Source organism: Manis javanica, chromosome 17 (assembly GCF_040802235.1).
Source record: "Manis javanica isolate MJ-LG chromosome 17, MJ_LKY, whole genome shotgun sequence".
NCBI classification, from domain to species: domain Eukaryota; kingdom Metazoa; phylum Chordata; class Mammalia; order Pholidota; family Manidae; genus Manis; species Manis javanica.
Window position 1 is genome coordinate 21,186,184 of NC_133172.1, and position 12,898 is coordinate 21,199,081.

At 61.4% G+C, this 12,898-nt stretch overlaps 1 protein-coding gene across 3 annotated transcripts; it reads right to left on the reverse strand.

Annotated features, from left to right (window-relative positions):
- Positions 1-106: 106 nt before the first annotated feature.
- LRP3 (LDL receptor related protein 3) lies at positions 107-12,682 on the reverse strand. Of its 3 annotated transcripts, none has more exons than XM_037021572.2 (7): positions 11,703-12,682; positions 9,754-9,801; positions 4,563-4,701; positions 2,932-3,164; positions 1,382-2,498; positions 962-1,094; positions 107-766 (listed from the first exon to the last, which is right to left on the reverse strand). In XM_037021572.2, the coding sequence occupies exons 1-7, from the start codon at positions 11,773-11,775 to the stop codon at positions 197-199; spliced, it is 2,313 nt and encodes a 770-aa protein (XP_036877467.1). In that variant the 5' UTR covers positions 11,776-12,682; the 3' UTR covers positions 107-196. The 3 variants fall into 3 exon arrangements, with proteins under 3 accessions (XP_036877467.1, XP_036877466.1, XP_036877469.1); XM_037021571.2 differs by having other exon boundaries at positions 107-747; positions 11,703-12,670; XM_037021574.2 differs by having other exon boundaries at positions 107-747; positions 2,932-3,146; positions 11,703-12,656.
- Positions 12,683-12,898: the final 216 nt, after the last annotated feature.

Genomic DNA, 12,898 nt, shown 5'->3' on the forward strand with positions numbered 1-12,898 from the left:
ACGGCCCCTGCCTGCCATGCCCACCAAGGGTAGGAGTGCCGATGCAGTAAGCTGGCTGGGCTTCTGGGGGACCCTCTCCGCAAGAAAGAAGGACGCAGAGGCGGGGTAGAAATGACTGTGTATTCCCTGGTTACAAAGCGGGGCTGTGGCAGTCTCCAGCGTGTCCGGCAGTCAACAGACAAGCAGAGCCTCGTCGTCACTGGCCTCCAGCATTGGGGAGCAGGTGGGGGGAGAGACAGCCAGTGGCTCTGGTGGGTGGGGGCCTAGAGTGCTGCTGGCAGCAGGGGCTGGGGGGTGAGAGTCCTGGGCTGAGCAAGGCTCCCAAGGTGTTTCTGCAGGGGCTGGGCTGTCCACCATGGGGTCCCTGCAGGCCTTTCTGTCCTTGTCTACCAGTCTGCTCTCCGGGTCCTGCAGTCCTGAGGGGATTGGCACAGAAGGTCCCACCTCTGGTGTGTGGCCAGGGATGCCGGGGCACCCATCCCCAGCTGCCCCGGGGCTGCCTGTGTCCAGAAGGGGTGCTGGGGGGTCTAGGGCAGCCCCTGATGCAGGCTGGAGGAGCCCATCGCCCAGCACTGTTTGCGAGGTGCGCGCAGCGGTCAACAGTGGGATCTGTCCGCGTGGTGCCCGTGGCCGGTGAAACAGCCGGTTCCAGAGGCGGCCGAGGCGACGGCGGGAAGGCCCTCGGCGGGAGGCGTGTCGGCGCATCTGTCGCCGCATGGCTGTGCGAAGGTTCTGTAGCACCGAGGCCTGGAGAGTGGGGCGGCGGCTGAGGGGGCAGAGATCAGCACAACCCCAGAGGGACAGAGACCCAAGAGACCAACTTATCCCCCCCTATAGGGCTGTGGACCCCCACATCACCCATGTCACCCTGCCCAGGCCTCGCTTCCCACCTCCCCCACCTGTGGACCACCCAGCCCACCCCCTCGCCCACCCCTGCGGGGTCTTGCCCTCTGGCCCTCACCTGGGCTGCACTGTAGACGGGAAAGTCCTCCACAGGGGGAATGAGGCCCTGGGCGATGAGCTGACCATAGGACGGGGGGGCCTCCCGCCGCACAAACTCTGCCTCCAGGCGCGTCATCTGTGTCTCAAAGGCCCTGAAAACAATGGGCAGAAGGGCCTCGTTGCAGGGCTGGCCAGAACCCCATGCTTCCCGCCTCCCATGGGCCCTGTGCAATAGCTCAGCAGGAGGGCTGAGGACCCCACCTCTCCACCATGCCATCCCAAGATGCTCAGGGTTCACCTGAGCATGGCAAAGCCTTAATTTACAGACCCCGGGCTGCGGGAACAGGGAGCCCAGGGCCTTTCTGCACGGAGACAAAGAAACCAAGGCTCCAGTGCATGAGCCCAGGCACCTGGCGGCACTGCGAGGCAGCCCGCCCACCTGTACTCCTGCGTGCGCAGCGAGTAGAGCTTGAAGGCGCAGCCCAGGGCGATGACCAGCAGCAGGCCACAGACCAGGCTGCCGATGAGGGCGGCAGTGATGACCTTCCGGGGCACAGCTGCCAGGCAGCCATGCTCATCGCTGCCATCCTGGCAGTCCTCCTGGCCATCACAGCGCCACGTCTCAAAGATGCACAGGTTGGTGCCACAATGGAAGGTGCCGGGCTGGCAGGAGAAGCAATTCTTCTCATCGGCGCCATCTGGGCAGCTCTTCTGGTTGTTGCAACGGTCAGCAGGTGTGTAGCACAGGCCACTGCCACCCTCACAGGGGTACTGGTCCGGCGGGCAGGCGGGGCAGCCCTGCTCGTCACGGCCACTGGCGCAGTGCCACCAGCCATCGCAGCGCTGTGGCTCCGAGAAGCAGCCCTGCTCTCCTGTGTCACCCACATCACCCTCACTGCTGCTCCCACAGGGCTGCTCCCATGGGAGGCAATAGCCCTTCACCTGGTAGGTGGCATTGAAGCCATGGCCAGCGCTGCGGGCGCGGGCATGGTAGGCCACGGTGAGGCGGCCCTGGGCGGCCTCAAGGCTCACAGGCCTGTGATTGCTGCGGTAGGAAAGTGTCTGCAGCAGGCGGTCCCCACGCTCGCCCAGGCCCTCATACACCTGTACGTAGTCATCATAACCCAGCCGCAGCTCCAGCTGCAGCAGCACGCGCCGCGGGTCCTGCGTGTCCACCAGCCACGTGCAGTGAAGGTCCGAGGGCCCTCGGGCTGCACCAAACAGGTCTGGGGAGGCAAAGGAGCCATAGAAACTACCCAAGCGCCGGCCGCATGCCAGGTCAGGACAGCCCGCCTCATCCGAGCCATCGCCACAGTCCTGTGTGCCATCACAGCGCCGCTCTGAGGGCAGGCAGCGCGTGGAGCGTGCACCACTGCAGGGGAAGGTGCCCCCAGGGCACAGGCTGCCTGGTGGTTCAGATGCAGGAGCCGAGCAGTTGCCTTCGTCAGAGCCATCACCACACTCATCAACCGTGTTGCACTGCCATGGGCCAGGCAGACACTTGCCATTGTCACAGCGGAACTCATCTGCCTGGCAGAACGCCTGGCCCAGCTTCCCTGTGGGGTGAAGGGCATAAGGGGAAGCAGTCAAGGGAGAGCAGAGCCTCCCCCAGTGCAAGTCCTGGGGCCATTGTGGGCAGGTGGCTCCCCCATCCCAGCTGGGCCCCTGCAGGACCCAGGAAGAGGCAGGACCCAGGGAGAAGGACCCCTGGCCTCTCCATGGCCACTGGAAGGGCAGAGACCCCTCAGATACTAGGGTGGGTTCAGTATTTGAGCTGAGTCAGGGTAAGGGATGAGTCCCCCACCCTGACCAAGTCTGTGAAGTAGGGTCAGTGACCTCAAGGGGCTCCAAGGCACCCAGAGATAGGAATGACCCTGACAGACCGGGCTGCTAGGGAGACCCTGCAGGGAGCGGGCCGGTGGACCCTGGAGCCCACACAAGGGCACCCACCGCATGCTCTGTGGTGCCCCACCCCGCTGCTGGCATCACCTCGAATGTATGAGAGACGGAAGCCCTGGGCCTGGCCGGAGCTGGAGGCGTCAGAGTGGAAGAAGATCCAGACGTGGTCCCGGGCAGAGACGAAGGCAGGCGGGATGGCAGAGCCACAGAGCCGGAAGGCCTCTTGGCGGGGCGGGGCTGCGGGGCCCAGCATGAGCCAGTCCAGGGAGCACTGGTGGGACTCCTCCACGTCAAAGTTACGGAAGCTGTTGGAGCAGAGACGACTGCAGACGTGCGTGGGCAGGCGGTCCCCACGTGGCCAAGAACAGCAGGGAACGGTCAGACCTGAGCTCCTGGCAAGGATGGCCAGCCCCACGCCATGCCTTCATTCCTCCACTCCCAGCCACTCAGCGGGACTCCTGCTGTCCAGGGGTCTGAGGGTGGTCCCAGGGTAGGTCAGGACAACCGGGGACAGCGTCTGTCACTGCAGCCCCATTGCAGCTCTGTGAAGGGTGCGTTCGTTCCCTTCTGCCCTCCTCCACCCAAAGTCAAAGTAGACGGGGAATCAGGGGTCCTGTCTTGGGCAATTCCCTACCCTGGCCCTCTCCCCCAAAGGGGTGAAGCCCAAGGGTCCATATCCCTCCACACTGGGTCTGCTGGGACAGACCCCACACACACTCAGGCCTGTTCACTGAGGGGGGCCAGGCACACAGCGCTGGCCTAGCCTGTGGCTGGGAGACAGCTTGTCACCTGGGGAAAAACACTGGCCCAGACCCCCCCAGGCCTCAGCTGTGGAATGAGCAGGCCACAGGGCCGTGGAGTACTCTAGCAGCAGCCAGTGAGGGTAGAGTCTTTGAGGAGAGTTCCTGAGAGCCATGGCCCTGTGGCCACATGGAAACAGGCACAGGCTACAGGGCAGACCCTGACCGTGCCATCACACCCCAGTGCTTTGGGTGATGAGTGACTGGGGGCCTTCTGGGCTTTGGCATTTAGCCAGGGAGTCCAGCCACAGCTCCACTGTCTGGGCACCTCACCCAGCTCCCTCTGCAAGGCCCTGCTGCTCCAGCACCTGACTCCTGCCTGGTTCCCTCTCTCGCTGAGACCACCCCGAGGCCCGTGAGGAAACTCTGCTCTGAGCTCTGTGCCAGCCAGGCCTCCAGCCACCCCTATAGGGCAGAAAGGACACCTCTGCCACCTTAGAGACAGCTGGACCATGCCCACCAGTCCCCAGGGCTCCCTTCCTGGCTGGGCTGAGGTGACTGACAGCCCCCACAGCCCCTGAGAGAGGCTCATGGCAGGATGGGGCCCAGCTCTAGGCAGCCAGCCACAGAGGCTCTGAGAGACCCAGGAGTGGGGCATACTCACATGCTCATGGGCTCTCACATGCTTACAGCTCATACATGTTCACACGTAGACTCTCTCACACATGCACTCACACAAATCCCACAAATGTGCCCTCCACACCTCACACATGTGCTCATGTACATCAGGTGCTCACACACATATACACTCACACATTTGCCTGTATACTTACACACATGCTCAAACATGTACACACACATCTGTTCACACGTGCCTATACCTACTCACACATGTAGTCATGTACATGCATGCACTCTTTCACACACACTCAGCACATGCAGGCCTACAGTTTCTCTCTGACACCCCTGTGACCCCCTTACCTGATGGTGATCATGTCCCCACGGTCACCCTGGATGTACCAGCTGCAGTTGGTGCCCGGCGGGTAGTTGAGGGGCCAGGCTGGGCTGTAGATGACTCCACGCCGTTCTGTGTGCTGCTCCAATTTCCCACTACAGGCAGCTATTGGGAGAGGAGGCTGAGAAGTTCTGGCCTCAGCTTTGGGTGGAAAGTGGGGTGGGGGGACACTTGAGCCCCCGCATGGCTTGAGCACGGGCCTTCCCCAGGGTGGGATCAAGGCCAGCCAAGGATGGCCATGGCCAATGGCTACAACTCAAGACTTCATGGAAGTGTTGTGTATGGGGGACCAAGGACCCACACGGACTCAGGGCAGAGGTACCCCCAACCCCACCCTGTGCAGCTAGGTCCTATCCCCTATCCCCAGCAGGGCTAGGAGCAAGCCCATCAACAGCTCCCTATGGCGTCTGGGAAGGGCAGCCTCTCAGCCTCGGGGCCTCAGTGGAGGACTCTGCACCCCCAGGCCTATCAGTCCTGCACAGGCAGTCCTGCTGTGGCTCCCTGCCTCCCCTCCCTGGGACTGGCCAAATACAGACCTCAGCCCCAGAAGGGGAGGGGCTTTGCTCACACAACACACATTTATTGAGTACCTAGTGCTGTGCACAAGCACTAGGCACGCTGAGGAAGACAGGCAGAAGCCCCACTCTGTGGAACTCCCAGGCTACAGAGAGGGCAGAGAGACTTTATGCAGACCCTTCGGGTGGAGTAAAGATTGTAAAACAGACCGTGAGCCAATGCACTTATGAAGTGTGGACTATATGCTGCATTAGGTTTCCAGTGGGCTTAGGGAAAGTGTCACCGTTCGTTTCCCTGTGCCTCAGTTTCTCCATCTGTATAATGGGCCCTGGCCTTGCCACAGGCTCTTGTGACAATCAGATGAGACAGCGTGGTGCCAAGGGCAGTGTAGCACACCAGCTGGCATGGGCAATGCCCAGCCAGGTGGCCTTGCTGTGAGTGCATTCCTCCTTCATTATTCTCAGCATGCCCTGGCCTTCCCAGGACTGGGCGGCACCCTGCACCTGGCTGCTCCCACCCCTCCCAGTACCTTACACCCTTCACAATGACACTTTCCCAAGCCCAGGGAAACCACCTCCTCTCCCATTGCCTGGCACCTTCCACTGGTACCCTGGAAGCAGGGGCCTCTGTGCTAGTTCTCAAGAAGACTCTTGGGGACCCCAAATGGCACAGCTACAGGAAGGAGAGTGAAAGCCCTCCAGCTGCCTCCTGGGCTCCTAGGGCCATGACCTTGGAAATGATCCACCACTGACTAAGAGGGAGTCAGAAAACCCCACCCACAGCTCACAAGAGCATCAAGGCACTACGAGAAAAACACCCACCCTTGACCCAAAAGCAAGGCCCCCCACCCTCAGGACACCATCAAGGCTTCAACGGTCCCAGGTCAGCAAGGTACTACCTAGGCCTCTCTGCTTGGCTCACCCAGGGCCTGGGGTGCTAGCCTCTCTGAGCCCCAGATTTCTCACCCGTAAAACAGGAGTGAGGGAAGCACCCAGGAGAAGGACAGGAGCCCATTTCCTCTGACAGGGGAGGCCACAAGCCTTGCAGAGCTCACAGGAACGCTGGATGCTGACCTGGGGACCCTGGGAGGTGTGGGGTCATGACACCCGGATGAGGCTTCTCCTCCCGAAGGGCTCTGGGTAGGAGGTGCACAGGTAGGGAGGCCCCACTGTCAAATCCCTAAAGCACATGCTAAAACCCAGGGTCAGGGGGCTCTATCTGCCAGGTCTCCGTCTCCTCTACCCTCAGCCCTCAGGACAGTGCCTGGGGCAGAGGCAGGGCCTGGGAAGTACCCACCCTGACCTGGAGGCCGTCCTGAGGGGTTGGAACTCTCACAAAGGCCAGGTTTCTCATCCTCAGTGGCTGGGGACAGTTAGGACCGCATGTCTTCTGCAGGGGCCTCCTGCCTCAGCGACTATACTTCTGAGACCTGTGTCTGGCCCTTCTTCCAGAGACCAGGACTACCACTGAGACCACCAGACAAGTCAGGAGCACGTGAGTTACCATCCTAACTTTGTCTCTCAACAAACTCCCAACAATGCATCCCTCTAAACAGCCTCACCCTGGAGCATCCCCCAGGGCTGCCCTAGAAATTCCCACACCAGGGGCAGCAAGACCACTCAGTTACTGTTTGCTCTTCTCCAAAAGGGGGGGCACAGAGACCGTGGCTTGTGCAGCCATCAGCCTGGCAGAGTGAACATGGAGCAGAAGGGAGGCCGGGGTCCATGAAGGGAGCCGGGAGCTCTGATCAGGGCCTCTTGACTGGACACTGCTTGGCCACGGGCCTGAAGGGGATCACCAGCTCAGATAACCAGCTCCAGGCCCCTCTGTGAAGGCAGGCCTCACCCCCACCCCAGTACACCACTCTGGGATCCAGACACAGGCAGGCACAAAAGGGCTCCGTGAATCTGGTCCCAGGGCCGCCACTGCCAAGCACACCATTCCACCCTAAACCTTAGCTTCTCCATCAGTAAGATGGAGACCAGGGGTGCCGCCTGTCTCAGAGGGTGGAAAGCGGCAGTCTTAGGCCGACATCCATGTGGTGGGCTGAGTGGGGGGGTTGCCGTGGGATGTGAAGATCACGAGGGTGTGACGATAGGCAGCAAGGACTGTATGTTTGTAGGATAGAGGGTTTGGGGGTGGGGGTTGGGACAGTCAGTGAAGCCTGTCTGAGCTTTAACTGGAGGTGATCTGAGTTGTCTCAGGCAGAAGCTTTCTCGGCCCTTGGGCCAAAGTGGCCAAGGTAGGCTTGGGATGACTGAGCACTTTTAGACCAATAAGCATCCCTCTTCCCTAGTTCAAAAAGTCCTCAAATACTCCTGAGTGGGCAGGAGCATGGCCTGATGAAACACAATTTGCAGATCCAGTTTCCAGAGGCAATCAATACTCTGGCCAACCTGCCTGGTGTAACTGGATGGCAGGGAGCTGGGAGCCCCACCCCAGACACTCAGGGGAAGCTGCCAGTTGAGTGGAGAACAGCCTAAAGGCCCTGCCCAGGCTCACTGTGCCGGGGTCACAGTGGCCGCAAGGTGGAGCCCAGAGGCGAGGGTGTGGGAGGTGTGTCATCTGACATAGCACCTGACAACCTGGGGCAGGATGGGCTGAAAGGCAAAAATGTGTGGGTTCAGGCAGCCCAGTGAGGGCTGGGAAGGGGCAGGGAAGACAGTTATGATCCAGGCCCCTCACAGTATGAACTGCAAGGAAAAGCCCTGAAAACACAGAGCCACTGAGCTGTGGGGCAGGTGGTAGGGGCACCTCAGGTGGCCAGAAGCTGGTCTCCACTTCCCTTAGCATTGTGAAAGGGACAGAACTAGACCCCAGGAGAACTAGGGCCCCAGACCACCACCTGTGGCCACAGGGGCTGTGCGTGCAGCTCAGACACCAGGGCACCACACACAGGCACTGTGTAAATGGCAGGAGTTGGCAATGTGGACCTTGTGGCGATCTGAGGTTGCCAATAGCTAAGAACCACCAGACGTGTGGACCTGGATGGCTCTTTCTCTCCCTGACTCTATGAGTGAACATCACTTTTCTAAACCACGTGCTTGGGGCCACATGCCCAGCCACCAAAGCAAGAGGGCTGGCCTGGGGCTCACATTTGTAACACCTGATCCCCACACCCCCTCCCTCTTACTCTCTACCATAGTCACCCACATCTGACCCAGATGGGGCCAGTCAGTCTTCTCCTGGAAATTGGGATGGAGAGACTAGGCAGGCTATAGTGGCCAGGAAGCCAGGCAGGCCTGGGGCTGGCTCAGAGCTGAGCAAGGCAAGGCCCTGGACCAGCCAAGCCAACACAGGAGGCCAGGCTGCCGGCAGTAGGAGCTGGTATGCAGGAAGGATCAGGAGGAAGACTGAGAGATGGAGCTGTGGCACCAGCTTCTGTGGACTCTGGGCCTCCCCATTCCGGGGGACCTTGGACAGCAGAGATCCCTGACCCTGAGCCAGGCTCAGTAGGTTTCTGCTGTAAGCTGGGTTCTAGGCAGAACTAGAAATCCTAGGTTTTTCCTGTCCCACTATATAGCACGGCAGACAGCAAACCAGTCAGAGGGCCACCAGGCTGGCGACTATAGACTCTCCCCAGCTCCTGAGGTCCTATTCAGTGTGTCCAGGAGCACCAAACGCCATGGGCCTGTGAATTCGCCAACCTGTGGCAGCCCCTCAGCAAAGAGCAAATGCCCCTGATGGCCTCAGTTTCCTCTCCTGTTCCTGACAGTCTTTGCTGTCCTCAGCACTAGGCCTGAGCAAAAAGATGGCCTGTGGATGGTCAGACCCACTCTAACAGGCAGGAGGCAGAGGGGGAGTTGTAACTGCTTTCTTAGATTCTGTATGTCTATTTGGCATCCACTAATCACAGGGCCCAACTATTAGCCCAAGTGTTTACCTCTCTCTTGCACACTAACTTGCCTGGAATTGGTCTTTCCCCAACAGACCAGTTGATCCAAGTCTGAGCTCCCACCTACTTACCTAATTCACACAAGAAGCCAATATTTCCCCAGCCCTAGGTCATCCCAGGGCCAAGGTTCAGGAAACCAGACCACCCTTCAAGCCAGCTGGAATCACTCAGCCTAGCCTATCCCAAGCTGTTTCCCCTGTCCTGCCTTGCATTTCCTGGAGAAAATCCACAAAAGGCTCTGGCCTAGGCCTTCCCCTCACTCCTGCATCTGCCTGACCAAACATGGTATTGGCCTCTTGTGTTGTCACTCAGTCACACCTTTGTAAATTAAATGCCAGGCATAATTTTAAAACAGGCAGGCATTTCATGGCATCTCATGGCCCTTGGGGAACCCTACAGCTCACAGGAAGCACAGTCTGTCAGTTGTAGTCGTTCTGTGACAGTTTGCTAGTGGTATTAAGCTGCCATGTGCCAGCACCGTACTGAGCAACCTGCGTCATTCACTCATTTAACCCTAACAACCAGGATTATTGAGGTAGATCCTGCTATTGCATCCATTTTACAGAAGAGGAAACAGGAAGGTGTAAGCTTGCCCAAACAGCTCATTTGTGATGCAGAAAAGATGCACTGAGGACTGAGGCCGAAAAAGGCCAGGTGACCTCAGGGGCAGACAGGCCCTGAAGGCCCGTCCTCAGAGGTCTCTGGGTCAGAAGGGCAGAGAGGAAGGAGGGAAACATCTTACTCACCTAAGGCAGGAACCGCGCTGCTGAGCCTCCCAGTGAGAACGATGTTCACTGTGGGAAACATAAGATGGGGTCAGTGGGGGCCAGTGGCTCTTGGGGCCCAGGCACCTGCCCAGGGCCACCAGCAACCCTTATGGGAGCACAGAACAATATAGCCGGAACTCTAGGCTGGTTCTCTTCATCTCTTCATCTAAAGCCCTTCCACAGAGACTTCTGTTCCTACCCAGGTCCCGCTAGGATGGGCAGAGGCAAGGACCCCAGAGGGTTTTAGCACCCACCCCACATCCTCAGCCAAAGAGAACAGGGGACAAGCCCGGCTGCACCAGGCCACTCCTGCTGTTCCCCACCCCTGGGATTGCTAACCCATGTGGGAGGGATGTGTTTCCATCTCCTGTTGAGCTTGGGAACTCAGGCCTGGACTACCCACAGGAGAGAGATCCTGGCTCAGCCCTGGTGGGGGCCTTGCCTGGCAAGGGAGTTCCTGCCACCTTGAAGGGCTCCCTCCCTCTGGCAGCCAGGGAGGGAGGGAAGCAATCCTGATTAGCCCACTTTGCAGGGACCCAGAACTAGCGGAGTTCAGGGTCCTCCTCACCGTGCCATGGTGACCTTAAGAAGGGAGGCAAAGAACTGTCTTGCCACGCACCCCCTCAAGTAGCCATCTCCATGGGGTTTGTCCTTTACTTTCACCTACTGCTTTCCTGCCTGGGGTTATGGAACCAGGAGGAGGCTATGGGCAAAGCCAACTTCCAAGGTTCAGGGTGCCCTTCCCCCAGCATCAAGGATGCCAAGGGAGGCAGAGAGCATCTCTGCAGGGGTCAGCCCCCACTGGTGAGAACACAGGGGCAACTGTCCCCTCTCAGGACACCCAGGCTCTGCTAGGCAGAGCCCATGCCACATCTGGGCAAGGAGGGCCCTGGGGAAGCCAAAGGGCCTGTCCCCTTGTCCTGCTCACCCAGGAAGCCCAGCAACCAGCAGCTGAGTCCAGAGCACACTACCACTAACACAGTGAGGAGTGGGCGCCGTGGGGGATCATGGCCCTTAGTACAACCACTCATGCTGCTGAGGCAGGGGCTTTCCCCTGAACTTGGAACTCCCTGGTTCTTGAGGAGCAAAGGAGGGTGCAGCTTAAAACCGACAGGTTTCTTTTTAATTTTGTCTTTTCAGCGGCTTCAGCAAACCTATTGGGCTTACAGAGCCTTCATTTGTGACCCCATAGGGTGTCCCCTAATGACCCGAAGCTCAGATAATGGCCTCCCTCCTCCATCATGGTAAATAAAGGAGCCATGTGGATTGAGGCTTTAACTCCTTTCTTCCCCTCCCCCCCCCACACAGAGCGCTGGAAGGATGGGCAGAAAAACTCCCGGGTGGGGCAAGAGACCCTCCTGCGTGGGCAGGTCCCCGGGCGCTCCCCTGACACACCACTCTGGGCTGAACAGGCCTGCCCCTCTGGCTCCAAGACACAAAGCGAAAACAAGTCATCACCGCGGCGGCCTCTTGCCGGGCATCCAGAACCGGGGCTCCCGCCAGCACTCGCCCCCACCCCAACTCCAGGCAGGAAACAGTTCCTTCCAGACGGGGCAGCTGGCCCAAGCCCCGCCAGCCTCGCCTTTGTCCGCGTCCCCGGAGGCCTCCATCCCCGCCAGGCTAAGTGCGGGCAGGCCGGGCGACGAGCCACTGTCTGCCAACCGCAGCAGCCTGCATAGCCCAGCGGCGCTGCGCACCGCGCACCGCGGGCCCCCAGGCGCTCTTCCGAGCCGGCGGGAGCCGGGGTTCCCCTGCCAGAGTCGCCCTCGCAGGCTTGAGACCCCAGCAGCAGGCTGACCCGGGGGCCTCCCCCTCTGCGGCCTCCGCGCTGGAGCTCTCGCAGCGCCCGCTCGGGGACGCCCGGGCCCGAGACCGGAGGAGCTGCGAGGCGGGGACCGAGAGCCGCCCGGCCCGCGAGGCCCACTCACCCAGGCAGACGACGGCGAGCTGCGTCCGGGCGCCCGGCGCGCCTTCGGGCCCAGCGGCCGCCCGCTTCTCCATGCCGGGGCCGGCCGCCCGCGGGCGCCGCCTCCTGTCCCCAGGCTGCGGCTGCGGCTGCGGCTGCGGCTGCGGCTCCGGCTCGGGCTCCGGCTCCCGCCGCGGCGGCGGGCCGGGTGCGAGCCGCGGTTCTGGCGGCGCCTTTGTGAGGCGGCGGTGCAGGCCCGCAGCGCGCGCGGGGCCTCATCGGCCGCGGCGTCACGGGGCCCGCGGGGGCTCAGCCGCGGCCGCCAGGGAGGACCCCCGTCCGCCGCTGCCCCCGCGCCCCGGGCGCCTCGCCGCGGCCGGCCAGTGCCCGGGGACCCCCGGCGCGCCCATGCCCCGCAGCGCGCAGCCCGCCCGGCCCCGCCGCCCCGGGGCCGCGCAGCTGCACCCAGCCGCCCGGCCGGGTGCCGCCGCTAATGCGTCCGTGGGTCTGCGGGTCTCCCGCCCGGCCCCTCGCCCGCCCGGAGCCCGGAGGCCGCGCCGCGCCAGCCACGTGACACGCCCGCCGAGCCGCAGTGGCGCTGGCGGTGGGGGGAGGCGCTGGGGCGGGCGGTCGGGGGGCGCGCGCCCCGCCGCGGTGCTGGACAGCTCCAGCGGGCTGCCCCTGCCAGTCCTCGCCCTCCGCCCTTGAGCCTGGCGCTCAGGGCTGGCGCTGCGCGCAGGGTCCCGGGCAGCTCTGGCCTGGCCTCCTTCCCGACCCACGAACCGGTCCGTCCCGGAGCCCAGCTGTGCGGGAGAACAGGGGAGGAAAGGCTGGTAGAAGGTGGTCGAGGCAGAGGCTGCTCAGGGCTGCTTAAGGCAGGACGGGTCATTGTGGTGCAAAGCTAAGGCCTGTCTTCCAGGTGAGGTGTCCCTGCTCCAGCCCCTCCAACCTTCCCTCCTCGTTGGCCACAGCCCAAATGGCGCTGTCACACCCTTAAAACGAGTTCTTCTATGCAGAGCAAGGCCTTTAAGGAGATATTTGTGAACACCCCGAGAGGCCTCCAGAAACCGACCCTCACGGGATCTTTGACCCACCTGATCACCCCAACAGGCACTGGGAAGTGGAAAGGAGGCCTGGTTTTCAGGCTTGGGGCCGACCCCTGGGAGAGCTGTAAACCAGGTACTGGGGCCAGAAGAGGCAGAAATGGGAGAGACCTAG

Bases quoted from the DNA above. Each gene is read 5' to 3' on its own strand.
- LRP3 (XM_037021571.2), bottom strand. From the start codon at position 11,775: ATGGAGAAGCGGGCGGCCGCTGGGCCCGAAGGCGCGCCGGGCGCCCGG. The intron at 3,165-4,562 runs GTAAGGGGGTCA...GCACGTCTGCAG, and splicing joins GGGGACATGATCACCATCAG to TCGTCTCTGCTCCAACAGCT. The intron at 1,095-1,381 runs GTGGGCGGGCTG...CATTGTTTTCAG, and splicing joins CTGCGCACGCAGGAGTACAG to GGCCTTTGAGACACAGATGA.